The 25681-nt window shown below is 37.2% G+C and overlaps 5 protein-coding genes across 11 annotated transcripts; 4 read left to right on the top strand and 1 right to left on the bottom strand.

The window, feature by feature from the left end:
* Nucleotides 1–1528: 1528 nt before the first annotated feature.
* On the top strand, nt 1529–4797 carry LOC129313144 (actin). Of its 2 annotated transcripts, XM_054956090.1 has the most exons (5): nt 1529–1823; nt 2648–2717; nt 2884–3277; nt 3592–4205; nt 4456–4797. In XM_054956090.1, exons 2-5 carry the CDS (start codon nt 2658–2660, stop codon nt 4519–4521), a joined length of 1134 nt encoding a protein of 377 aa, XP_054812065.1. In that variant the 5' UTR covers nt 1529–1823; nt 2648–2657; the 3' UTR covers nt 4522–4797. The 2 variants fall into 2 exon arrangements, with proteins under 2 accessions (XP_054812065.1, XP_054812066.1); XM_054956091.1 differs by having other exon boundaries at nt 1529–2717.
* Nucleotides 4798–6251: 1454 nt separating this feature from the next.
* On the top strand, nt 6252–13251 carry LOC129312791 (U-box domain-containing protein 33-like). 6 transcript variants are annotated; one of them, XM_054955514.1, is made up of 9 exons: nt 6252–6742; nt 6941–7059; nt 8018–8127; nt 8244–8332; nt 8414–8443; nt 8537–8757; nt 10183–10734; nt 11702–12424; nt 12915–13251. In XM_054955514.1, the coding sequence occupies exons 1-9, from the start codon at nt 6448–6450 to the stop codon at nt 13095–13097; spliced, it is 2322 nt and encodes a 773-aa protein (XP_054811489.1). In that variant the 5' UTR covers nt 6252–6447; the 3' UTR covers nt 13098–13251. The 6 variants fall into 6 exon arrangements, with proteins under 6 accessions (XP_054811489.1, XP_054811490.1, XP_054811487.1 ...); XM_054955515.1 differs by lacking the exon at nt 8414–8443; XM_054955512.1 differs by having other exon boundaries at nt 8414–8757.
* Nucleotides 13252–13349: 98 nt separating this feature from the next.
* LOC129312793 (epsin-3-like) lies at nt 13350–15452 on the bottom strand. The gene is made up of 4 exons (XM_054955517.1): nt 14976–15452; nt 14709–14831; nt 14391–14552; nt 13350–14171 (listed from the first exon to the last, which is right to left on the bottom strand). Exons 1-4 carry the CDS (start codon nt 15080–15082, stop codon nt 13667–13669), a joined length of 897 nt encoding a protein of 298 aa, XP_054811492.1. The 5' UTR covers nt 15083–15452; the 3' UTR covers nt 13350–13666.
* A 987-nt stretch (nt 15453–16439) lies between these two features.
* Nucleotides 16440–17989, top strand: LOC129312794 (mitochondrial import inner membrane translocase subunit Tim9). The gene is made up of 2 exons (XM_054955519.1): nt 16440–16683; nt 17563–17989. The coding sequence occupies exons 1-2, from the start codon at nt 16589–16591 to the stop codon at nt 17747–17749; spliced, it is 282 nt and encodes a 93-aa protein (XP_054811494.1). The 5' UTR covers nt 16440–16588; the 3' UTR covers nt 17750–17989.
* A 2886-nt stretch (nt 17990–20875) lies between these two features.
* On the top strand, nt 20876–24686 carry LOC129312353 (triosephosphate isomerase, cytosolic). Its single transcript, XM_054954907.1, has 9 exons — nt 20876–21047; nt 21581–21656; nt 22029–22152; nt 23012–23096; nt 23218–23350; nt 23480–23574; nt 23922–24000; nt 24187–24269; nt 24374–24686. The coding sequence occupies exons 1-9, from the start codon at nt 21009–21011 to the stop codon at nt 24419–24421; spliced, it is 762 nt and encodes a 253-aa protein (XP_054810882.1). The 5' UTR covers nt 20876–21008; the 3' UTR covers nt 24422–24686.
* The last annotated feature ends 995 nt before the right edge of the window (nt 24687–25681 follow it).

Here is a 25681-nt window from a genome sequence, read left to right as displayed (position 1 = left end):
GTGTGACAAAGCTTTTAGTGTTTATGTCCATTATCTGTCTTTTCTTTAGCTAAATCCTATTTATAATGCACCTTCGATGTTGTTATGTACAAGGAGCCCAAATGCTTGTGCCAAAATATCCACTCCCACTTGGTATGGGCTCGTGAAATTTGGAACACATCAAGTAATGGTTCTATATTTTTATTTTATAATGATCTTCTTAAGTTATTTTAAGTCTTATAGGTCATATTATTTTCATGACTCAACACTTATTTAATTAAGGAGGTTTCTTTTAAGTAGATCGAGTTGTACTTCATTTGATGACTTATTATGTCTCACCATTTATTTGGCTAGGCCTAACACCTTGCTTCTTGTTATTCTGGGCTTTAACGAAATGTCACCTCATTTTGGGCTGCAACACCTATAATATGCATCACTGAATAATAGGAAATCGGTACTCAATCATATTAAGTATCGCAGAGAATAAATACAAAATAAAATTGAGGTGAACATGTATAATTATATTATTACTTGAAGGTATATGATAACTGAGGCAACAATTCTTTGAAGGAGTAGATGCAGATACAGTAATCTAATGGAGTGAAATAATAGAGAATATATAACTGGGTGGTACGTATTTGCATTGGGAAGATTTAATAATGATATAAATGGGATATTTATACACGCACATACATATAAATGGACAACACAGAAGCAAGTGAATAAAAAAGAGGGAAAGAGGGGAGGAGGGATAAAATAGCGCAGTAAAAAGTGAAAAGAGAAGAGAACACAAACACTGGCTCCCACGGGAAATAATTGCCCCCCACAATGCATGCTCATGCCTCATCATTCTGCTTCCTCCCCTCTCTCATCATCATGTCCCCTCCATCATCTCCATCATCTCTCTTCTCCTTCCTCATTTCATTTTCATTCGCATCTGTGGACAGATTACTGCTCAGCTCAACCCCACGAAGGCTTTATGATCCCAAGTCCCAAGTTTTTGGGGTCCTTCCACTAACTCAGTTGGATACTGCCAATTATGAATTATCTCTCTATCTATATATGCGCTCCTGCGTGCACTCTCCTCTCTTCGTTGCTAAAAGGAAATTACAACTCCGTAAATTTTTTTAAATTTTGTCTGTAAATTAAAAATGTGGACAGTATTTTTATTCCCCATATTTTCTGTGGTTTTTAATTTTGTGTCCTGCTCTGTTTCTATAGATCCGCCACTTCTAGGAGCCACGCCCTAATTGTGCTCTTTCAGGAAAATTCAAACTTAAATTTGGTAATTGTTCTTCTTAGTCCAAAATTAGAAGAAAAATAAACTTCATCCATCAAACGGTCACTCACTCAAGCCTGTGTTTTCTTTTCGAGATTTCTTTTAACACTTTTAGTATTTTATTAAAAGCTTGAGCTAGATTAAAGCGTTGTTATTACTATTACTATTAATAAATATAAAACAAAATGGAGACGCTAGTTTGGGGGGAAAGAGTGGACGATGCATAGTAAATAGTAGGAAAGGTCGAGTTGAGACATTGAAGTTTGACCGCACCATGGAAAAGAGCCCCATATGGAAACGACACGCGTCGGGAGGAACATCGATCTCGTTTCAATTATCGGGCCTCACTGATACAATTCAACAATGTCGTGGACGTGAATGCTCCGACTCTGAGATTTATAAACCCAAACACGTCGAACGCTAGCTTTCATTTGGGCATGCATGCTTTCCGTCTCCTCTGCAAGTTTTTCAACCCAGCTTGGATCACACCAATTCTACGGGATCTTCCGCTGAATTTCTCTTCCGCAACGTTCATCCTTTGCTTTCCCCCTATTTCTTAATTCAGGTTTTGCTTTCCAATTATGTTTTGCCCTTCTGAAACCCAAATCTCAACGTCTGCTTTCAATATCATTTCCTTGCATTATGTTGCTGCATCACAGTCCTGAAAAAGATTATTAAATGCAAATGCGAAGTTTGATTTAGATTAATTAAAGTGTAGTATATGGGGTTGGTTGATCTGTGCCTGGGGCATATGCAGTGAAGTTGAATAATTTGTTTGATTGATTACATATGCCGAAACCTGCTTATTCACGGAAATCTATTGTTACTTAACCTTTAAGAGGGTTGGAATCAGAATAATTATTCCTTATTTTAGCATTTGTCTTAATTGCACGTGATGATTTCTTTCTTTCTTTTTCCGGTTAAAAACTTGATGAAAGGTATTAATAAAGTATATATTCTTCAAGATTCTTGCCACAGTTATATTTTGGTGGGCGTTGCCATTTGCATGGGTTTTGCTGTTTGGCAAGAGCCAATCAACTGTTGTTTCTTCCTCTCAAGTAAATCTTTTTTATTTTCAATTTTTTAATGCGTAGGAGTGTTTGGGATTGCTGCCCATTGAATACAATTAAGAAAGATACAATAGCACAAGGTTACTAAGCTGTGCATTCCAGAATGCACCTAGAGATATTGGGTTGGATGTTACAAGTTTCTAATTTTCTATTGTCAAACTTATCACACGTATACACAGCTATAGGGTCCCTGGAAATGGAATAATTCATGCTCATAACAGGCTAATCCGGTTTCGACTGTCCAACCATTTTAGATATTATATTTCCTGATGTCGTTGGCCACAATTTTCTGATTGAAATTATATAATTGGTCCATCAGGAGATATTAAATGGCGGACGCTGAGGATATTCAGCCACTCGTCTGTGATAATGGGACGGGAATGGTTAAGGTACAATACTGACATAGTTTAATTTCTGAATTTCGCTATTAGTTACTATATCAGTGCAATATGTTATTCTATTTCAACTAACTTCTGCACAAATAATGTTAATGATCTGATTCGATTTCTACTGACGAACTGTAACTGTCACTCTATTGCATGTTGCAACCGTTAGGCTGGATTCGCTGGAGATGATGCTCCAAGGGCCGTGTTCCCTAGCATTGTTGGTCGTCCACGTCACACAGGTGTAATGGTTGGCATGGGCCAAAAAGATGCATATGTTGGAGACGAAGCTCAGTCCAAGCGTGGTATATTAACTCTGAAATATCCCATCGAGCATGGTATTGTGAGTAACTGGGATGACATGGAGAAGATCTGGCACCACACCTTCTACAACGAACTCCGTGTTGCCCCAGAGGAGCACCCAGTTTTACTCACTGAAGCACCCCTCAACCCTAAGGCTAACCGTGAGAAAATGACACAAATCATGTTCGAGACCTTCAACACCCCTGCCATGTATGTTGCCATCCAGGCCGTTCTGTCCTTGTATGCCAGTGGCCGTACAACTGGTTAGTTTTTTTTTTTTTTTTCCAGGAGCAAGTATGCTACATTTTAATAATGTTGAACTGCGCCTGACAGTGCTTCTTAGGCTTTAATTTTCTTATGGAATACTCGTTCTTAGCCAACTCTAGCAATGCTTGCAACAGTGCAAGGTGAAAAGGTAAAAGGGTATTTTAAGGCTTGAGATCGATCTGACATCGGCTAGTCTTACTTCTTTATGACAAATTTTATGCTTTGATTGAAAATTTCATAATATTTAACATTCAGTCAAGTCTTTGAATGATCTAACACGGCCCGTTTTCCTTTTGATTGACTTGTGAAGGTATTGTTCTGGACTCTGGAGATGGTGTCAGCCACACTGTCCCGATATATGAAGGGTATGCCCTACCACATGCCATTCTGCGTCTTGACCTGGCAGGGCGTGACCTCACTGATGCCTTAATGAAGATTCTCACCGAGCGTGGTTATTCCTTCACCACCACAGCTGAGCGTGAAATTGTGAGGGATGTGAAGGAAAAGCTGGCTTATATTGCCCTCGACTATGAACAAGAGCTTGAAACTGCAAAGACAAGCTCTGCTGTTGAGAAGAGCTATGAGTTACCTGACGGACAAGTCATCACCATTGGGGCCGAGCGTTTCCGATGTCCCGAAGTGCTCTTCCAACCATCCATGATTGGAATGGAAGCTGCGGGCATTCATGAGACCACATACAATTCAATTATGAAATGCGATGTTGATATCAGGAAAGACTTGTACGGAAACATCGTCCTTAGTGGAGGATCTACCATGTTCCCGGGAATTGCTGACAGAATGAGCAAGGAAATCACTGCTTTGGCCCCAAGCAGCATGAAGATCAAGGTGGTTGCTCCACCAGAGAGAAAGTACAGTGTCTGGATTGGTGGCTCCATCTTGGCTTCTCTCAGCACTTTCCAACAGGTGCGTGTTCTTCTACTTATGTCCTTAACTGTAGTATGTTATAATGCATTTTGCACTTGATGGCAATTGCTTGCCGGAGAGATTCAGAATGGTATTATTTTCTGGTCGGCGAGTATCCTTGCTCGAAGCTCCCATCACAAGGATTGTGGCTCAATTTCAAAAGGCTCTAGGAATTATAATGGTCCTGAGGCATTGAAGCACAACCTCGATGTAGGATGATAATGATTGGGAACTTGTGTTTGAAATGTAGATGTGGATTGCAAAGGCAGAGTACGATGAGTCTGGACCTTCAATCGTGCACAGGAAATGCTTTTAAGTGGAGCTGGCCTACTACTAGCTTGGTGGAAATATGGCCTTCATTTTTGGCAATTGATGCAAGTGCGCCTTTCAAGGATTGGCAGTTTCTCTTCAATTTTCTTCTTTTTACCGTGTTTATTCAAGGGAAAGTGGAGTTTGTTTGAGGGCGGAGTAAATTCTTTCCTTCTTGTTTTTTTTTCTCCTTTTTTTCACCATTGCAATTTATTGAACAGTTGAAGTTGATATTCAATACTGAGTCGATGCCAGCCTTTCCCCCCGGGCGGGGGATTCTTTTTGTTGCCTTTGTTTTTCCCGGTTACTCATTGAATTTAACACTTGGCGGCGACCAAGTCCAGGATATCAACAGTAGTTACAATCACTATCGATCTCATCATCTCGATAACATGCGCTTCACTCCTTCTTCAACAACTTTGGAATTTTTATTATGTTAGTGTTAGGGTGAAGTGAATGTTTTGTCCTTTTCAATTTTATTTTTTATTTAATTTCATTCAAATTTTATTTTCCTCATTTGTTTTTCAGTTTGTTCAATGTTTTATGGAAATTAATGAAAAATAAAAAATATATTTTAAAAATGGAATACAAAGTAAAATTAAAATTAAGAGAAAATCATATAATTTAAAATAACATTGAAAATAAATATGATTTAAAACCAAAAAATAACTATAGAATGATAAAAACATTCTTGCCACGTCTTATACAAGTTGGTGGTACAATTAGAAATATTTTTTTAATTTTCTTTATAAATCATTTTTATTAATCTTATCAATTTCAATATAAAAAATTTATAAAAAATAAAAGTGTGTAAGATTATAAATATATTCCTATAAAATAAATTTAAAAAATAATGTCATATTATTTTTTTCATAAAGAATAATTTTAAAAATATATTTTAAATATTACTTGAAAAGTTACACTATAATTTATAAATAAAATTAAATAAATTTTTTAAAATATAACTTATAAATAAAATTAGAGGAGGTAGAAATTAGTGAGGAAGGGTGGCAAAAGTACCTTATTACCCTCGACTTTGGTTTCGGGAGGATTGTGTGCGGGCCAGGCCCATCGTGCATATTATTATAAAAATTGGGCCATATGCTCTCAGTCAAGATAGTTGGGCTACGATTTTCACGGCTTTGACGGCAGCTCCAATTTTCAAACTCAATCACTTGTTCCGCGGGGTGATGGGACGCGTTAGGGGTGGGCTATTGTAAAAAAGGAAATGCTCGAGAAGGACCTTTGTAAGGAAAAACCAAATAAACTACACATGTTTACATATAAATATATTTTTATCACAATTAATAATTAATAATATTAATGTAATTATTTGAGTAAGGATTCCGGAATACAATGATTTTTTATTAATCACGTTGATTGATGATTGATAGGGGATAGACCGATACAACTTTTTTAAAGGATTTTTTTTTAATAAAAATTGTAAAAAAAAAATAAATGTACTCTTTTAATTTTATTTATAATATAAAAAAAGAAAAAAATTTTAATTTTATTTATAAATCACATCATTAAATTTTTACTCAAATTTTTTTTATTAAATGTTAAAACAAAAAAATATATTATTAAAAATTTATATTTAATAAGAATAAAATTAAAATAATATTTAATTTTAAAGTAAAATTAATAAATTTAAAATTGTTTTTTGATATAGATAAATTGATTTATAAATGAGATCTGAAAAGTAAGAAACAAGACATTGATATACACTAGACTTGATTTACCGTCGGTAGGTGGAAGCGAAATGAGGTGAATTCTAATTCCGCCGCGTCGCAAGGGGACACCGGCACACGGCTACCCGTTGGAGTCAGCGCAAAGGTCAAGCCTTCCAGTTTGGAAGAAAAGCAACCAAAGCATCTTCCACAATGCTCTCTCCCCCCTTCATAACATCACTTCTCTCCTTCTACCGCTTTTCATGGAGGTCTTGAACCCTTCTCATCCTCCTCAGCATCAGCAGTATGTGGCCGCCAGAGACCCCTTCCATGGCTACTCGCCCCCTCTCACTCTGACTCTGCCCTTCGCCTTCCAGGAAGCCGCCACCTCTCAACTAACCTACCCCATGGCAGAATGCACTGAATCCGTTTACGTTGCCGTCGGAAAGTCGGTGGACAAAACCGTCCATTTGCTTCGATGGACTTTCGGCCGCTTTAGCAACTCACCAATTTGCATTCTTCATGTTCATCAGCCTTCCTCTATGATCCCCACTCTTTGTGAGTCTGACCATCCATCCTTCTGTGTACTTTCGTCTCCGTTTGGAAGTTTCTCGACTCGTATCCTCTAATTTGGGAACTGTCAAGTCTTATCTATATCAATTTAGCTTATTTCTGCTTTGGAATTCTTTGGTTTAATTTTTCGTTCTCGCCAAATTTCAATCCTACACTGTAAATTAACTTCGATTTGTTGAGCAGTAGGAAAATTGCCAGCAACCCAAGCAAATCCTGAAGTTGTATCTGCTTTTAGAAGAGAGGAAAGAGATCAAACCACGAGGCTTTTGGAAAATTACCTGAGCATTTGCCGTGTAGCTAAGGTATCCATATCTTCTCCTATCTGTATTCACTGGTTAAGAACGTTATTTTTTTTTTCCCTCCTTGATTTTTTCCAGATATTGGCATGTCAGCTTTCTTGGTTGGTTTATAATTTTTTTACTATTTTGGGTTGGAATTGCCGAATTGTCTCTCCTTACTCCTTAGTACCCCAGATCTTTTTTGGTGTAAAATAATGAGATGCTCCGCGAAGTAAGCTCCTTTTGTTTATGTGTATGACATAGTGCTAGCTAAGCTGCTTGCACATCGCGAAAATTCACTCATGGTTCCGTTTCTGTACCAAAAAAATTTGTGTGTATGCTTTTTTATCTAGGAAAGTTGGTAAATCTTTCAAGTAAAAGAATTCCACGTACCGTTCGTCAAATACACTCTTTTATTCTTGTTGGATTTGGATTCCCTCAATTGAGGATATTAATCATCAAATCATGATCTACTGACGTTGAAGGGTGAGTTTCAAATTTATTTTCTTAAAAGAAAAACAAAGGTCTTTACCTCAACATCATTAGATCGCAATTTAATGGTTAATATTCCTCAATTGAGGGAGCTCAATTGACAGGATCCAAATCCTATTCTTATATACTAAGTGAGTATTAGGGAATCAGATGCAATCAAATTGACAGTTCATTAAAAAAAAAATTATATTTTCTGATGTAGCTGAGAGCAGTTTGGAGGGAGCAAATTTGATTCTTGGGAAGAGCACTAAATGCATGCCCAACCACGCTTGAAATCTTGTTTTGTAAAGGAAAAGTACCCGACCTTGCATTTTGCTAGACATTTTAAATCTAGTTCTTTATCAACTAGTCACTTTGTTTTAATGCCTTGTGCTTCGAAATATGCACAGTAATGTATTTTAAATTTTATTTATATTTCGCTATTAGAGAAAGTGCAATTCGTATAATGAATCTGTTATTAATGAATTTCTTTAAAAGTTACTTCTTTCAGGTTGAGGCAACAAGTGTGATAGGTGAAGCAGAGCAAGCGCAGAAAGGAATCATTGATTTAATCATCAAGCATGGTGTTAGGAAGCTTGTTATAGGAGCAGTGCCCGACAAGTAAGTAATGTTTTGATTGTAGACCGGTTCTTCGCTGAAAATCGCATTTCTAATTTAGTATTCAAAAATCAAACGAGACTTCTGATTGCCATAAAAAATGATTGGATAAAATGCAGTCGCATGAAGGTGAGAAGGAATTCCAAGAAAGCAAATTATGCTGCCAAGAATGCTCCCCCATTCTGTGAGATATGGTTTGTTCACAAAGGTAAACACATATGGACAAGAGAAGCTTCTGAAAATCCTTGTTCCTTCTCTTCACAATCTCAACCTGAGATTGCTGCCTCAGGCAGCTTGTTAAGTAGGTCATTTCAATACGGTAAGAGTGAATTACTCAATAGATCAAATTCTGCAAGAACTACAATCTGCACAGGAATTGATAGTTGGTCTCAGGGCGAAATCTTGGAAACAGATCCAACTTCTTCATCAAAATCATCCACTTGTGTCAGTCACTGTTCTCCCCAAAATTCTACCGGGGGTTATTTGGAGACTTCTTTGGACGTTGAAGAAGATATACTTTGTAGTCAACTTACTGAAGCCAAAATAGAAGTTGAGGCTGCGAGAGATAAGGGTTTTGCAGAGCTTTTGAAATGCAAAAGATTTGAAGCAGAAGCTATAGAGGCCATAAAGAAGGTAAGCATAACCTATTAGCAAAGAAGCCTATGCTCTTTCTGTTTACCAAAGGGAAACTGGACAGTTGGATTGTTGCCTTACTAGGAGATATCAAATATAACCATTTTCATTATGTTTTAAAGAAGCTTTGACAAATTCAATGAAAAGAGGGAAATTGTCAACAGGATACTTGGCTCATTCGGGCTGTTTCCTAAACTTGTTCAGGTGTAAATAATAGAACAGACCTGGAAAACAATGTATGATTAGTGATAAATGACAATATTAATTGTTCTGCATGATTATATTCTGAGCCCTATGACTTTTGTTCCAACCTAGTAAATTTTTTCAATAAGATACAACGACAACATGGATTGTACGACGTTATTGTACTCTATCATTTATCAAATTTTTAGAAATATTGTTAATTAAGCGTTTTCAATCAACAATTTTCATAAGCATTCTTTTTAGCCTTCCTCTGACCTTCTTAACATGATTCAAAATTATCCATTTCACTCTCCTCATTGGTGCTTCCCGCGCAGTCTTTTTTGTACATATCCAAATCATTTCAAACGATTTTCTACTATTTTTCCTTTGATAGATGCTACAACCACTTTTTTTCGTATATACTCATTTAGGATGTTATCTAGATGTGTATACCTGCACATTCATCTCAACATTCATATCTCTGTTACTCCAACTTTATAATCTTGCTGTCCTGTTAAAGCCCAACATAAATTATCATATAACATTGCTAATCTTATAATAGTTTGATATAATTTTCCTTTAAGTTTATTAGGTACATTTCGATCATGAATAACTCTTTTTGTCTTTTTTCAGTTAAACCACCTAGCTTGTATCTTATGTGCAACATCTTCGTTAATTTTCCCATCATGATGAATAGTTCCTAAATATTTAAATTTTTTCACTTAAGATATCATCTAATTTTTCAATTTCACTTCCAAATGACTACTAATTGATCTCTTATCAAAATTACAATACAAATATTTTTTCTTACTCCTATTTAGGCAAAACTTTTTGACTTAAATATTCTCCTCCATAACTCAAGTTTACAGTTAATCTCTCCTTTTATTTTCATAATAAGAATTATATTATCCACAAAAAGCATGCATTTGAAGATTTTTTCTTGAACATGCTCAGTCAAAGCATCTAGGACCAAACCAAACAAATAAAGGATCAAAGATGATCCCTGATGTAACTAATCTTTATAGGAAAGTCTTTTATTTTACCACCAGACGTTTTTAATACTAGTTATTGCCCTTTCATACATATTTTATAGAGCTCTAATATAGGCAATCCCGACTCCTTACTTTTCCAAGGCTTTTCAAAGTATTCTTCTCTATTAGATATTATAATAAAAATATATGAGTCTTCACAGCAATTTAAACTTTTGAGTTGAATTTGTCTTTGACACTTTCTATCATCCAGGTCAATATGTTTGAATCTGCTCGTGCATATGAAGTAAAGCTAAGAAAGGAGGCAGAGAATGAACTGAGAGCCACATTACAGGAGCAACAAAGGCTCTTGGATGAGAGTGAAGAAGTTGCTAGTGTGCTACAGAGGACCATGAGAAATATTGCCCTTCTGGACAGTCGTGTACAGGAGGCAAACTGCAGGCATGATGAAGCTGCAGATGAGTTATTACTAATTCAAGCATCCATCTCAACCCTGTGGCATGAAAAGCAGCAGATTAGGCGACAAAAAATGGAAGCCCACCGCTGGCTTGACCGATGGAAAAGTCGGGGACAATTTGGAGTTGCACACTGCCATGGGTTCATTGGATTTGCTGATGAATTACCAGAGTTAGCAGAATTTTCACTGTCAGATCTTCAAAATGCTACGTGCAATTTTTCTGAGAGCTTCAAAATTGCACAGGGAGGATATGGTTGTATTTATAAGGGGGAAATGCTGGGTAGAACAGTTGCTATAAGGAAGTTCCATCCACATAACATCCAAGGACCAGCTGAGTTTCATCAAGAGGTCAGTTGTCCGTAGCAGTTTTTCTGATTCTGAAATTATTTATACTGAATGCTTGTATCCTAGAAAGGACCAGAGGCAGAAACGAAGAGATCTTGAAGCTTTTACTATTGTCCATAAATTGTTTACATATGAGGGACAACTGCTACTCAACACCTACACAACCTTTTGAAGCTGATCAGGCGAGAGACCATGTTAGCTTGTCTTAAAAGTGCTTATAAGCACTGGTAGTCGGTAGATGCAATTTACAAATGCATGTCCTTAGAGTAACGTTGGATGCTTCTCATATTTTAGACCTTAAAGCCTTAAATTGTTTCGAGGATGGTTTTTATAATGTCTCAAAACACTGAAGGATGAATGAGTCCTTCAGATATTCACTACAATTAACAGAACTGGTGTTAATTTTTGCTTTGTATCTCATTCCAGCCTATAATCGCCTTCAAAGTTCAAACTGCAAACTTGCTGATAGAAGTAGGAACAGCAGAGGAAAGTGAGAATCTCTGTAATGCTTGAATACATAGGTCTACCTACACTCATATGAGAGTAATTGCTATTTATAAACTACAATTAACAATAAATTAAAACAGAAATCACAAGAGCTAAGATGTGATGCTTTCCTGTCCTGCTTCATGGGTTAGGTGCTGCTACCAGTTGCCAATCCATCATCTCTACCAAATTCTTCCCCGTGTTGGCCATGTGTTACTGCAATTTCCAATCCTCTTCTCCCATTCTCTGTAATTCTCTGTAATAGATTCTTCCATGTTCTTTTTTTTCCCCCTGGGGCCACAGGACTCTCCCCAACTCCCAACTTCCTACCGCGTGTCCTCTTCCTAAAATATGTGATAATGTGTCTTTTATCACTTGCTGGTGTTTTTAGTTTGAGATGTTGAGCTCTTTCTTCCCATTTCCTTGGATGTTTAGCAGATGTTTCGCTTCTTTTGTCCAACTGATGTTTACCGTTGTGTTCCAGGTTCAAGTTCTTGGTAGTCTTCAGCACCCTCATCTATTGACTTTGCTTGGTGTTTGCCCTGAAGCCTGGTCTCTGGTGTATGAGTACTTACCCAATGGAAGTCTTCAAGACCTATTCCGGAAAAATAACAATCCCTCTTCGACATGGAATAGCCGAGCACGTATGATTGCTGAAATTGCTAGTGCTCTTTGCTTTTTACACACTTCCAAACCTAAAACTATTGTCCATGGTAATCTAAAGCCTGAAACGATACTTCTTGACTCTGCACTTCGTTGCAAGATATGTGGATTTGGGTTCTGCAGACTGTTGACAGAGGAGTCACTCTATCGTCCCAGTTTCAGATTCAGCACTGAGCCAAAGGGTACTTCAGCATACACAGATCCAGAGCTTGAGAGGACTGGAATACTAACACCGAAGTCTGATATCTATTCCTTTGGACTTATCATTTTGCAACTCCTCACTGGCAGGACTATTCCAGTTGGGTTAGCTGGTGAAGTGCGCAAGGCAGTCTCATGTGGAAAATTGTCTTCAATTTTGGATTCTTCAGCTGGAGAATGGCCTCCAGCTGTGGCAACACAATTGGTTGAACTAGGACTGCAATGCTGTCAGCAAAATGGCAGAGATAGACCAGAGCTAACACCTACTTTAGTGAGGGAATTGGAGCAATTGCATGTTTCAGAAGATCGACCAGTGCCATCATTTTTCTTGTGTCCTATCCTTCAGGTGATTGATGCTTTTATATTTACGTATACCAACACACGTACATGGGCAAGTGCTATATAGGGCACACCAAAAAAGAAGTTAAATGAGGGAGAATGGCATTTGGTTACTTTGCAAGGAAATACTTAGGTAACCATTTCAAAAGGGCAGTTATTAATATTGTACGACGTGGTTCTAAATCTCAAAAGGGTACTTGTAAATAGATGTGTTGAAGATATCAAAGTGTGGATAGTTTTAACCAAATGTCATTCTTCCAAAAGATAATATTAAATCAAATTGAGATGTCAACTTGGGCTATTAGATCTATGTAACTTTGCCATTATTGTGAATTAGAATTACTAAATTCTTCAAATAAAGTGCAAGATGACTTGCGATGCTAGGCTTGGGTATTCCAAAGCTAAGCTTAATTGTAGAACCTGATTTAGTTTATCGAACAATATGCAGCTATTTTCAGCATTTAACATGGTTCAAATTCTTTGAATTACTTTTTCAGGAAATAATGCACGATCCCCAAGTTGCGGCAGACGGATTCACTTACGAAGGGGAAGCCATTCGTGAATGGCTGGAAAACGGTCATGAGACTTCTCCCATGACTAATTTAAAATTGAGTCACCTCCATCTCACGCCCAATCATGCACTTCGTCTTGCGATCCAAGACTGGCTTTGCAAATCCTGAAGTTCGTATTGACTTATTTATATATTTTGCAAATATCTGTAAATGTTAGTTTTGCATTCCTTTGCTTTACTGCATCCCAGATCCATCAATCTGACATATTGTACATACAGAGTTGCCATGAAAGATTCTCTAGTTTATAGAACTATTTAGCGAACTGGATTGACGTTACTACTACCTTGAGCATATTGCTTTAATCAAGTCTCTCAATTTTAGGGACTTCGTAAATAAGCTGCCGTTATCTGAACCAAGAAATAAATAGGCCTCGCCAAAAGAGCAGGATCCTTTTTATTATGCTTCACTAACGTTGCTGGACATGCCTGTCAACAGACTATTTGAGATGCCTTAAACTGTCCAGTGGCCACTGGCCAGTGAAGGCGAACTTCGATTAAAAAGTAGATACATGACCACAGTAATTGCTCAGTGAATGATGGCTGAAGTAACCAAAAAGTAATTAAGCATACGGCATGCCCACATGCATGAATAGCATCGCAGACCTTCGGCTGGTTTTCTACTGGGAACGAGCAAAATTGCAGAGCTTTTTGTGGCTCCATACAAATGTTTACATTGCTTCAACAGCCCTGTAGTATTCCTCCTCTGGCAGAAAGCAGAGAAACAGAGGCATGCTTCTCTGTTGAATTAAAGGGGTGATCACCTTCCTCTTTGAAGTTACCAAGACTGGAGTCTTGGTTGCTACGATCCAGAAGTGAATTTGATTCCCCTTTCAAGTTCCATTGGCGCAGCTCCTCCCTGTCAGGAGCCACGTTTTCTTTTATTCTTGTTTCAGACTTCTGAAGCATCTGATTTTTAGCCACATCGTTCTGGCCTCTGGTTGAGTCAGAGTTGTGGTTTTCATGGCTGCTGACATCAGAGTTAAATGTGCCAAATGATGCTGATGACGGTGGTGCTTGTCGTAAACTGGTTTGTGCAGATGAGCGTTGGCTGAAACTTCCAAACCCTTGGATGCCTTTGGAAAGCCTGCGAGCTCGATCTCTCTCTTCTTTAAGAACATGCCCTTCTTCTAGCAGTTTCAATATTCTATCTGCTTTCTTTCTGACGTTTAAACCCCAATTGAATCTGCACAATACTCCAAGTGAGCTCACAAATTGGTGCCACGAGTGTCAAGAACAATACAATTCACGAGCTCTCTTTCGCTTCCCGGAAAAAAATTAAATTTTTAGGAAGATTTCATAGAGAACTTTTGGCATAACATTTTTATTAGTTGACAAGACGTCCCTGTATTTTTATGCTTTGGGGATACTAATGAAGCAGACCAAAAGATTACAAAAAACGCACCCCGTTTCATCAACGTACTGAAAGCCGATCATCTGACAGATGACATCTTTGTCATCCTGGAGTTCTTGTGCAAAACTTTCAGGTCCATGAGTCAACAGGTGCTCAATCACGATCAGAGAATTATAAGAGGCCCTCCAGTTCTTCTTTTCAAATTTAACCAGCCTGTTTCAAAATCATACCATTCAATCATCCATTATCACTTTTGTTTTGTTTTGTTTTTTGGGTAAGAAAGGCAAACTGCAAAACTTGAAGAGATTACAAGTCACTGATCAGAGGCCCAGGGAATAGAAAGAAAGAAAGGAGGAAAGGGCGATAAACCTTTTGTGCAGAATCTCCACAATCCTCCAATAATCATCGACTTCAAAAGCAGCCTTCGAAATTGATCTGAGTGTTGGGGAATCTGGGGCCCACGGATTCCCATTTGTAGCCTCTTCTGTCATCCTGCGAATAAAAAAACATCAAACAGGAAGAAAACCAGAGATCTATAGCCAGAACTAGAGCCATCTTTGATTATGGAGGGGACTAAGAAGTGATCGATAATAGAAAATTAATTGGAAGAAGAAGAAGAAGAAGAAATAATCATACAGTTGAGCAGGGGTAACATCCGTGAGAGCTAATCTGGCAGTCTTGATTTTCTCCTTGAGGAAGAAAGAAGCTTGTTTCTTGAATTCATGAAGCATGGGTGTGCCCATTTTGCTGTTGCTGTTAATTTGTCAACAGGGTGGACATTTCCAAACTTGATGCCGCATCCAAGTTTTATGAATCAAATGAAGTGGGGCTTCATCAATTATTAAAAAAAAAATAAAGAAAAGAAAATAGAAAACGGGAGTTGATGATGTATGGGAGGAGAAGAAGTCAAAGAGGAATTATGTAGAATATTTATTTTCAAATGATGTTTTGTCCAAATGCTATTTGTTTTATTTTATTGTTATTAATATTTTTCAGTGTTTGAAACAGTAAATCCATGAAAACTCTAGGACGTTTAAGGTCAACATATCTAACTCAAGTAATGAGTGGGGGCACCGGGGTTGAATTGTGAGGCGCGTTAATTGCCTTTTTTACAGAAGGAGTTTTGCTCTACAAGTGGGAGCCCAAACAGGCCATTGATGAAAAGATAGAAGTTTTGGAAATCTTGATTGTAAGCAAAGCTCTGATAAAATTTAAAGCATGTTTGGTTCGAAAAAAAAAAAAAAGAGGAGAGTGAAAGGAAGGGAAGGAGAGGGGGAAGAGGGGGAGGGGAGGGAAGCTCCCCTCCAATTTGAAGGGGAGGCTTTGGAGAGGAGGGGAGGAGAAATTTTAAAAATAACCCCTCCTCTCCGGAGCCCCTCCCCTCCTCTCCCTCCAACCAAACAGGCTCTTAAAGTTGAGAATTTGGACAGAAACTTGAGGCACAAAGCGTCATGGGATCAACGTGGAGCAGTAGATTATTAATTTCATAGTTATAGGGTCATAAGTCATGAATCATAAATCATAAATAATCATTTCAGTTGCACAGATTGAAAGCTCCGCCTAGTTGAACAATGACTTCCTCAACGATTGCATCGTGCGACACCTGGAGGTTAATATCAAATTCCCTTCCCTTTCATCCATTTAGAAAAATGTCTTTGAATTGACTTGTTTTGTTATCTGATCAATCATTTTCTGAATATCGATTTTGTAGTATGAAAAAAATCAACAGCCTATAAAAATTTCAAATACATAAATAATTGACACATCTTTCTCAATTTGTTTTGCTATCTTTAATGCTTCTGTTTTGCCCCCCCTTTTTTTGATAAAGTCGCTTATTTTCGCCTTTTTATTCATGGGCCTAGCCCACTACCTGGGTTCCCAAACCAGAATGAATGCTGGTCCTATACAACAAAGTGAATGAGGATAGTAGTAGCCGAGGGTTGATAAACGCAAAGCCCAAAAAATATTGGGCCTATGAAGAATTACAAGGCTACAAAACTTGATTGACTCTCCCTTCGGTCAGTTCAACATTTGCTGCCATAACGACACCGTTTGGAACTGAGATTAAGATTAACTCTTAATGCACCCAAAGAAGATTAACGCCAAGCCCAGCAAGGCTAGGGTTTTGTTTGTTGGCCGTAAAGCCAGCGGAGAAGGTTGGGTGACCACGCGCGCATAACAAAATCGAGGGAACAGGGTAGTACACGAAGAAAATCGTTCTGTCAGTGCGATTCGTCGGTGGATCAAACATGGACAAGAGCATGCTAGGAGATCTGGAAGCCCTTCCAGAGGAAGATAAGCTCAGAATGTCCGCCATGATCGATCAGCTCCAAATCCGAGACAGGTTCCTCTACTCTCGCACAAATATTTTCCGTGTGATTGCACCTTACGATTTCATGTATTTCGTGTATGCAAGTCCATCTTGTGAAACGAGTTCGGGGCTCTGATATTCTGCGAAGATGGAATAGCCTAAAGTTAAGTCTTTGTCAGTTTGGCGGTATAGACCGTCAGATTTGGACTTACATTCCGATTCTGGGGCTTCGTATTACTTTGTAATTCATGAGTACCAGACATCTTTTAATCCTTGTGGTGCTCTTCCTGTGAAGCCAGAGCGAAGTTCTCCTTAAAACCAGATCAACATGTTCATGTTGCACCTGGACGTTTTGGGAACAACAATTTGTTAGGGGTTTTCCTTTTCTTTTACTGATCTTAGATGTTATTAACCAGTCTTTGCTAGCAGTTGTCCTTGAAATAAATTCTGATCCAATGTACCTAGAAGTCGCCTTTTCGGTGCGCAGGATGTGCCCTGTTTTGATCCGTATAATGTACTGTCTGGGTCATGCCTTGTATCTTTTACAGCACCTCTGGTGACTGATCAAAGGAAGATTGAATATGTGATATTTAGTTTACCACATTTCTGTCAGTGCAGGCCATGGTTTCGGTTTAAGTATAAAATTCTATACGGTTCTATGTGTAGCACTTTTTTGTTTGTTCATTTCCATGTAGTTTGATTCGACTGCCCTCTATGAGAAATGCAATTAGTCAAATTTATAAAAAATTAGTGTCCACAAAGAAAGGTAGGGCGATGGTATAAATATGCTTCGATTATTTTTATGCTGCCATTACGATGTGGCTCTTTCAATGTCTTGTTTGCTCTTCTTGTTGAAGCATTGCTTGGTGTGAGGTGTCAGGTGTGAGTCTAATTGTAATAACTTGGTTGCAGTCTAAGAATGTACAATTCACTGGTGGAGAGATGCTTTAATGATTGTGTTGACACCTTCAAGCATAAATCCCTGCAAAAGCAAGAGGAAAGCTGTGTTCGAAGATGTGCAGAGAAGTTTTTGAAGCACTCCATGCGTGTTGGCATGAGGTTCGCAGAGCTCAATCAAGGAGCGGCCACACAAGATTGAGAACTGCAATTAGACCAAGTCGGGTTTCAGCTACACTGTATTTAGGATTTTGTCAGACATCGACCACAGGCCCCTTTAAAATTCAAAAGAGTTAGAAACTCAACGTTGTCTGTGATAAGCTCTTTTGTAAAGCATCTTTTCCGGAAGATTATCTAATATTTTGCTTGTCCAATTATATTGTGGCTGTTGCCTGTTTGACTAAAAATTCGTAATGAATAAATTTTGGTACTGTTTTCTTCTTGTTGGTGTGAAGGTTTTAGCGTTGCATGGAAAACCGCCCGGTTGAACCCATGAATCAGCCTCTACACCAGTCCGGTTTTCCATGTAACCCATTCAGGATGTGACCTGGTATAATCTGGATAACTTGACAGGTTACATGGGTTGACCAGGTTACTTAAAAAAACTGAAAAATACAAAAAATGAACTTGTGATCAATTTTTGTCTCAAAGTTGAACACTCACGTTCAATTTCAAAATCCCACCAGTCATCTCTAGCTCTAGCCTTAGCCCTAGCTCAAGTTAATCATTGCTCTCTTTGGCCTTGCTTGGTTGATCCCCAATCATCTACCATCATTGCTGTCCTCTCTACTATCATCACTCTCCTAGTTCAAACTCTTCTCATCGGCCGTTGCTCTCTTGGTTTTTAAAGAGATAAACCATATGGAATTTGGATGGATTGAAGGAAAGGGATAAAAAAAACAGAAAAAGAAAAAGATGATAACATATAAAAAATGATGAAGGAAAGACGAGAGAGAGCAGATGAAAGTGACTTGCATCTCCGACTTGTTGGTGTGGAGAAATTTTCTAAGCCCCACCAATTCAAGACAGGGCACCTAAGAAAGAGAGAGCAAGAAAATCGGATCACTTGAGACTTGAGAGGAAACTAAATATGCCTATGTTTGGTTAGAGGGAAAGAGAAGGAAAATACGCTCCCCTCCCTTTGTTTAGTAAGGTGAAGGGGAGGGAAACCCCTCCAAAACCTCTCCCCTCCTTCCTTTTCCTTTCTTCCAATCAATTATTGTCTAAAAAATGAAGATGTAAAATTCATTGATACATGCATTTTTTACCTTTTTTGGACTTGTTACCTTTTTTGACTTTTCAATTTTGACATTAATAATTAGTGTTAGTCACATCTTTCAAAATTAAAAAATAAAAAAATTAGTGTTAGTCACAAGCTTTTCAAAAATGAACATTTAAAATATTATTATTACAAAGTATCAGTTTTAAAGAATATTTTTAGAATAAGTGGTTTTTATTTATTTAAGTATTTTTTTCATAGTCAATAAATATATGTTTGCATGTTTTAATTAAATTTTATTATTTTAATTATAATCAGTCAGACCCCTAATTAAACCACTAACTCTTGAACCGTTATTTCGACAGGTTTAATGATCGATTCAATTTTCAATATTTTGAGTTTTAATTTTATTAAAAATAATAATAATAATAATAATAAATAAATAAATTTCGGCACTCATCCGCGCAGGTCTTTGTTAGCCCCTCCTTCCATCTCAGACACAACTCGATGATTACGTGCGAAGAATGAAGCGATTTTACGTGCACCCACTGTTCTATTTTCGTCATTGCTTGCTTGGGACTCAAAGATCAGCTTGCACAGTTTATGACGTTGATCATCAGAAGACGGAACCTAACTCAGTGATTCGATAATATTTGGGTGTAACGTCATCATCAAAGTCGGAACTCAGGGAAACTTATTCAATAGTAGAGGCTTGTGGCTAGCCAGATCTTGTGATCGTAGTCTTCGCTCTTCCGGCTGCTGGTAGTTGAGATCTCGTGATTCAATGGGTCAAACCTGAAATTTGTGAAGAGAAGGGCTAGATTAGCGAATATTACTCCAGGCATTGATGTAGATGCTAGACCTGTTCAGACCATATATCCGAACATTTTCAAACAAATGACCCGTTATCCTACAACGTCTGTCACTGCTTCTATCACATGATTTAGAGGTTTTTCTGGAAAGGGAGAAAAAAGGAAGGAAAAGAAATATTGTCCTGTAATCTCAGTGGCGCTTCTACTTTCACGCAAATGAGAAGTGTTTTGGCGATCGATGTTTTGGATATTGTGGTGGAAACTATTGACATTTAAGAGGTTAAGATATACATGGAACAAGTGGTTCGATGAATAAGATGTCTTCACGTTTGGTTGTGGTCATTGGATATTGCCGGTTAATTAGATAACTTTTTTGAAAATTGGTTTAAATATTTTTTTGGCCAAAAAAATTGGTTTAAATGTTGCCACACGATTACTTTGTTGCATATAAGTTGTGGATGGTATGGACCATGGGCATCTAGGATTGCAGCCAAGTGTTTTTCCCAATGTAACGGTTCACGGTTTGCATGCCTCATTAAGTTAGATTAATGATTAAATTAATAATATAATAGTTAAATTTAAAAATTATATATATATATAATAATTTAAATATAATAAATAAATATGAAATTATTACTTAATTTAAAAATAAAATTAAGTATTTTAAATTTATCATGACTTAATAAATCACATGATATAATATAATATCAAATAATTAAAAAAATTGATCATTTTTTAAAAAAATTTGACAAAAAAAATAAAAAGAGACATTTTTTGAATAGTTTTAGTTTTTGAAAACCAAAACCAATTTTTAGCTTGATTTTAGTTCCCGATCTGATCGTCAGTTCAAAATGACCTAATTCGATCCAACTTTTTAAATTGTTTTTTTTTTCTTAACCAAACTGTTAGCCTGATCAATCAACAGTTTAATCTTTTTGTTCAATTTAGTTTTTTAAATCACTGGTTCTCCCTTTTTAGAAACAAGTCTTTCTTCAATGCATTTCTATTCCATGCCTTGCTCTCATGTAATATCTACCCGTCGTTTTCAGCCTCAAGTGGAAATTGGTTTATCCTCAATGCATTTCTATTCCATCTTTTAGCCTCGCCTATTTTAATATTTACATCAGTATGCAAAATATCTTTTATTATTCACGAAAAGAAAATTGGCTGCATTTCTTTTTTCATTAACGTACTTCTGAAAACAACGGGTTGTTTTGACCACATAAAAAAAAGGGAAATAAAAGAAAAGTAGACGAGAAAGCCTTGGATTTGGACTCTGGAGGAAACACAAGTCCTAACTCCTAACCCTAAACTTATTCAGTAATTTGCACTATAAAAGGCTTCTTACCCCTTTCACGCCTGTCACTTGTATCACGAGAACATCGGCGGAAGGAATTGAGTTCATCGGTGGATTCGAAGCTAAAAGAACGATGGGCAGGAAGTTTTTTGTCGGTGGCAACTGGAAATGCGTATGTTTCTAAGTCTATCGTCTCTTCACTATCTCTACATCTGTATCTGCATTTCTAATTTTTTTGAAAATCTTTTTTATATTTATAATTAAAATTGGTGAAAGGTGGGAGTTCGTCACTATCAGTGGCGATCATTCTATAAGTGTTGTCTTCGGGTCACCGGCAATCAGATCGGAGGATTGATAGTGAGCTTGGGGTTCATTTCTCGTTTCTGAATTCATTTGAATCGGGATCACGTGATCTCTGAATCTCAGATATCCTTTCCCCGATCGAATTACTACTTAGCAGTTACACCCTTGGGATCGAGATATGCTCTATGAAAATTGTTGATTGACCTTATTGTGATGATATCAAGCACAAGCACAGCTCCGTTAGTGTTAAACTTTAGTGCGCTTTTGTCTGAGATTACGGGATTGATTGATTGCGTCAAATTTCTTGTTTAATGAACGTGTTTTTATTGTACTATGGATGCAATGCAATCAAATCAACGCCTGTTCTTAAGTAGCTGATGTATAGAGTTGTCAATATTGCAGAATGGGACCAGTGAAGAGGTGAAGAAGATTGTTACCACTTTGAATGAAGCTCAAGTACCTGGGGAAGATGTTGTTGGTGAGTTTTAGCCAGGTTTTCTTGGGCTTCTTTATTTTTGCGTCAAGCAAGGTTTATGCACATCTCAATCTAAATGATACTTGGCATTTGCCCAGGCGGCTTAGGAACTTCCGCTCTCTTATGTGGTTGTAGTTTGGTCTGAGAACTCTAGTCGTGTAGATATACAGTTCCAAAAAGTAACGATTATTTCCATTTTCAGTTGCTTATCTGGAATCCTAGATAACAACATTTCTCTTCTAGTTGCTATAATGATATTCAAATTTTATAAGTGATCTCCTGCTATAACTATCTCGTAAAATAATTAGGAATAGAAAACCTCTCTTAGATATTCGGGCATATTTGAAATTAATTTCATTTTTTTCTCTTGTGCAGAAGTTGTTGTCAGTCCTCCCTTCGTTTTTCTTCCTCTTGTCAAGAGCTTATTGCGGTCTGACTTTCATGTTTCGGCACAAAACTGTTGGGTTCGGAAAGGTGGTGCTTTTACCGGAGAGGTTAGGTATGCAATGAGTTAATTCTTCCCTGTTCTCACATCAATGCTTTTCATATAATGTCAATTGATTTTCTATCAATGTTGGAAAAACCTGATATGATTTATTGCTCATTTTCTCTTCCCCATTAGACGACCTAAGAGTGCCCATCTTATTTTTCCCTTTTCTAGTAGTAAAGCATTGTGTGTTGTTAATTATTGGGAGTTTCTGTGTCACAACTACAAGCCCTCTGGGTGGAACTCACCCTCAAAAGGCACCTTATAGGGGGAGGGTGTCTAGCTTACTTATAAACCACACTTCACCAATGTGGTCTCCCAATGTGGGACTCATGACATAGCCCACCTCTCAAGAGCCAGCGTCTGTGACGGCTCATGCTCCACGGCGCTTCACTCGGCCTGCGGCCAGTTAGCCTCTCTGTGGGCAACTCTTTCTGCAGACGGAGGCTCTCAATGAGAGCACCAATGTCACGATCACAAGCTCTTGGGGTAGAACTTACCCCCAAAAGGATGTCTTGTAAGGGGAGAGTGCCCATCTTACTTATAAACCACATTCCACGAATGTAGCCTCCCAACGTAGGACTCATGACATTTTGTCTTTTAAGTATATGTCTATTGCACTTTTTTCTGTGTGTTGGTTAGTGATAGGCTTGTGTTGCTCCCTGCCACCAAACAAGAAGTATTTTTATTCCACGAAGTAGGGTTAGTTAAATGGATCATGCACGCCATTATGTTCTTGACCCTTTAAAGTCAAATATTCATTATCATATAACATTGTTGGTCTTGGAGCAATTCAATAAAACAAAAAAAAAAAATCTTTCACTTTAATCTTTTGGGATTTAATATAGCTTCGGTGTTTGTGATGTGTCAGTGCTGAAATGCTTGTTAACTTGGGAATCAATTGGGTCATTCTTGGTCACTCCGAAAGGAGGCAGCTTTTAAATGAATCAAATGAGGTACAGTGTTCAACTTCTTTTGTGTATCGTGTGTAAGTGTTTCTTTTTTGTTAGGATTTTCCCCCTTATTGTGCTAACCAAGTGTAATATTGCTCAAAGTTATATTTCCTACTTACTTCAGTTTGTGGGAGATAAAGTTGCATACGCACTTTCTCAAGGTCTGAAAGTTATTGCTTGCATTGGGGAGACTCTTGAACAGCGTGAAGCTGGTTCGACAATGGCTGTGGTTGCTGAACAAACTAAAGCTATTGCAGGTGCCTGTATTTGTAACATTCTCAATGATGGAATATTCTTAATATGTTTTACCTGAACTTCTTTTCTACCAAAGATAGGTTAATTCAATACTGTATATCTTATTTGACTGATTTCAATTCTGTGTGCAGCTAAAGTAACAAATTGGGATAATGTTGTTTTGGCATATGAGCCAGTTTGGGCCATTGGGACAGGGAAGGTTGCGACTCCTGCTCAAGCACAAGAGGTAGGCCTTCCTCTAATTCACCACCAACGTAGTTGTTGATACCGAAATTCCCATTTTAATGAAATGTTTGGTGTCAGGAACTCAATTAATGATAGAAGTGAAATTTTTAGTCATACATGAAAAAGAAAACAATTTTGCTTGATCGCTTTTGTTGTTCTTGATATTTTTTGGTTTGTTATTAGCTTTGTCTGAAACCTTTTGTTTATTTATTTATTTAATTGTTCCTATCACAATTAGGATGTTGACGTGTCTCCTTTCCAGCCATGTACTTGTCTGGTATCTCATTTTCTGTAAAAGCATATGTTGAATACTAGTTCTTACAATGTGTTGGATGGTTGGGCTATAAGGTCCATGCTGAATTGAGGAAATGGATCCATGGCAATGTTAGTGCTGAAGTTGCAACATCTGTCCGAATTATCTATGGAGGTACCCCCTCTTATTAAACTTCACCTCATGTCCGTTTTGTTTTGTGCAATCAGGGAGATGTTAAAGAATAATCATGTTCGTCTTCCATTGGAGATTGTTCTGAGCTTTTCATTTTCATTCCTCTCTCTTTTTCAATGGAGAAAAAATAAAAAATGAGGCTTTAATAGCTGAACTTACTGAACGCAGGTTCGGTAAATGGAGCAAACTGCAACGAATTGGCGGGTCAGCCAGATGTTGATGGATTTTTGGTCGGTGGTGCTTCTTTGAAGGTGATTATTAATTGTCAAGGCCTTTTGTTATTTTTTGTGATTGTTTCTTGCTTTACTTTTTTTTTTTTTTAAGTGGCTTCTAAGTTAGATTGTTTTGTAATTAGCCGGAGTTCGTGGACATCATCAACTCTGCTACCGTGAAGAAGAATTGAAATATATAGTGAAGAAGCTTTATGGCAAGAGCGCCGTAATGTGCGGTTGGTGGTCTATACTCGGAGCTTGTGTGTAGGCAGCACGAATGCTGAATAAATAATGTTTTCTTGGATCTCATGAGTAGGGCGATCTCATGGATTTTGGTTAATGGTTAAATTTGTGTCTAAAAATGGTGTAATCACCCAGACATTTGGCGGGCAAATAATGCGGAACCTCCCTAGTTTTAGCATAAATGGGAACATCGCCTATTAGTGTCGTTTGAAACTGCGGTTTGATGTGGGCTCCATTCCGTACTTCGTTCGGAAGAAGGTGGACGGAATGAATCTTACGTTGAGGTTGTCTTTCTAAACATTCTAATTTCAGAAGATATTCTGGTTCAATTAAAAACATAATTAGTGCATAGAATGTAGCATTTTACAAGGGTATAGTACATCGGACGTCTGTAAAATACAAGGACAACGAAATTGTGGGTACAGCCAATTACTCTTGCCTCCACAATTTTTTATTTTGGAGTCTTAGAAGCTTTTATATTATTAAAGAATTAATATAAAAAATTAAATTGTTGTGGATTGAAATAAAAATTTCAAGTTTCAGAACAGATATTTTATGTCCTTGATTTGCAAGTTTTGGTTTAATATCTATAATTTTTTTTAATTTGCAAGAATTCAATTGCAAGTTGCAAGTTTATATTTGAAATTTTGATATTTTTTAAGTGTTGCAAATATCAATTGATTTTTTCAAGTTTTGTTTTAAGATTTATAATTTTTTTTTTAAATTCACAAGAAGCAATTCATAAATTCACATTTAAAATTAATTTTAAATATTAATTGTTATTTATAAGTTTTTTTAATATTCACAATTTTTTTTAAATTACAAAAATTCAATAACAATTTTCAAGTTTGTAAGTATCTATTTTGAGATTTGGGATTTGTATTTTAATCAAGAAAAATTTGGTCTTTTATATTTATTTCTTAATGATAGAAAAGTCCGTAAGGATTTAAAAAAAATTATGACATTTTAAAAGATCAAATGTCATTTAGATAGTTTAAAGAAATTTTAATGTCATATTCCCAATTGGCTTTGCGTATATTTTATTTTTTGAAAAAATTTGAAAGAAGTCAAGTTAGGATTTAGCCCCCAGAAGAAAAAATAAGGCAATAATTAACATTAGAGATGAAAAAGGTATCTGATCCCTTGGTGTGTTGAAGTGGGTAGGGTGGTCCCCAAGCATTTAGAGGGTTATTGGCCCTTGGAATTTC

The sequence above is a fragment of the Prosopis cineraria genome, unplaced genomic scaffold (assembly GCF_029017545.1).
Source record: "Prosopis cineraria cultivar Desert tree isolate PC_DT_omini unplaced genomic scaffold, ASM2901754v1 PC6, whole genome shotgun sequence".
Lineage (NCBI taxonomy): Eukaryota > Viridiplantae > Streptophyta > Magnoliopsida > Fabales > Fabaceae > Prosopis > Prosopis cineraria.
The sequence above is the reverse complement of the archived record's forward strand: the minus strand, read 5'-3'. Positions and strand labels throughout refer to the sequence as shown.

Excerpts from the sequence above, each read along its gene's own strand:
- LOC129313144 (XM_054956090.1), top strand. The coding sequence starts at position 2,658 with ATGGCGGACGCTGAGGATATTCAGCCACTCGTCTGTGATAATGGGACG. Across the intron at positions 2,718-2,883 it reads ATGGGACGGGAATGGTTAAG|GCTGGATTCGCTGGAGATGA; the intron begins GTACAATACTGA and ends TGCAACCGTTAG. Across the intron at positions 3,278-3,591 it reads TGCCAGTGGCCGTACAACTG|GTATTGTTCTGGACTCTGGA; the intron begins GTTAGTTTTTTT and ends TGACTTGTGAAG.
- LOC129312791 (XM_054955511.1), top strand. The coding sequence starts at position 6,448 with ATGGAGGTCTTGAACCCTTCTCATCCTCCTCAGCATCAGCAGTATGTG. Across the intron at positions 7,060-8,017 it reads GCATTTGCCGTGTAGCTAAG|GTTGAGGCAACAAGTGTGAT; the intron begins GTATCCATATCT and ends TACTTCTTTCAG. Across the intron at positions 12,425-12,914 it reads TCTTGTGTCCTATCCTTCAG|GAAATAATGCACGATCCCCA; the intron begins GTGATTGATGCT and ends TTACTTTTTCAG.
- LOC129312793 (XM_054955517.1), bottom strand. The coding sequence starts at position 15,082 with ATGGGCACACCCATGCTTCATGAATTCAAGAAACAAGCTTCTTTCTTC. Across the intron at positions 14,832-14,975 it reads GATGTTACCCCTGCTCAACT|GATGACAGAAGAGGCTACAA; the intron begins GTATGATTATTT and ends TTTTATTCGCAG. Across the intron at positions 14,553-14,708 it reads GTGGAGATTCTGCACAAAAG|GCTGGTTAAATTTGAAAAGA; the intron begins GTTTATCGCCCT and ends ATTTTGAAACAG.
- LOC129312794 (XM_054955519.1), top strand. The coding sequence starts at position 16,589 with ATGGACAAGAGCATGCTAGGAGATCTGGAAGCCCTTCCAGAGGAAGAT. Across the intron at positions 16,684-17,562 it reads CAGCTCCAAATCCGAGACAG|TCTAAGAATGTACAATTCAC; the intron begins GTTCCTCTACTC and ends ACTTGGTTGCAG.
- LOC129312353 (XM_054954907.1), top strand. The coding sequence starts at position 21,009 with ATGGGCAGGAAGTTTTTTGTCGGTGGCAACTGGAAATGC. Across the intron at positions 23,351-23,479 it reads ACAAACTAAAGCTATTGCAG|CTAAAGTAACAAATTGGGAT; the intron begins GTGCCTGTATTT and ends TTCTGTGTGCAG. Across the intron at positions 24,270-24,373 it reads TCGGTGGTGCTTCTTTGAAG|CCGGAGTTCGTGGACATCAT; the intron begins GTGATTATTAAT and ends TTTTGTAATTAG.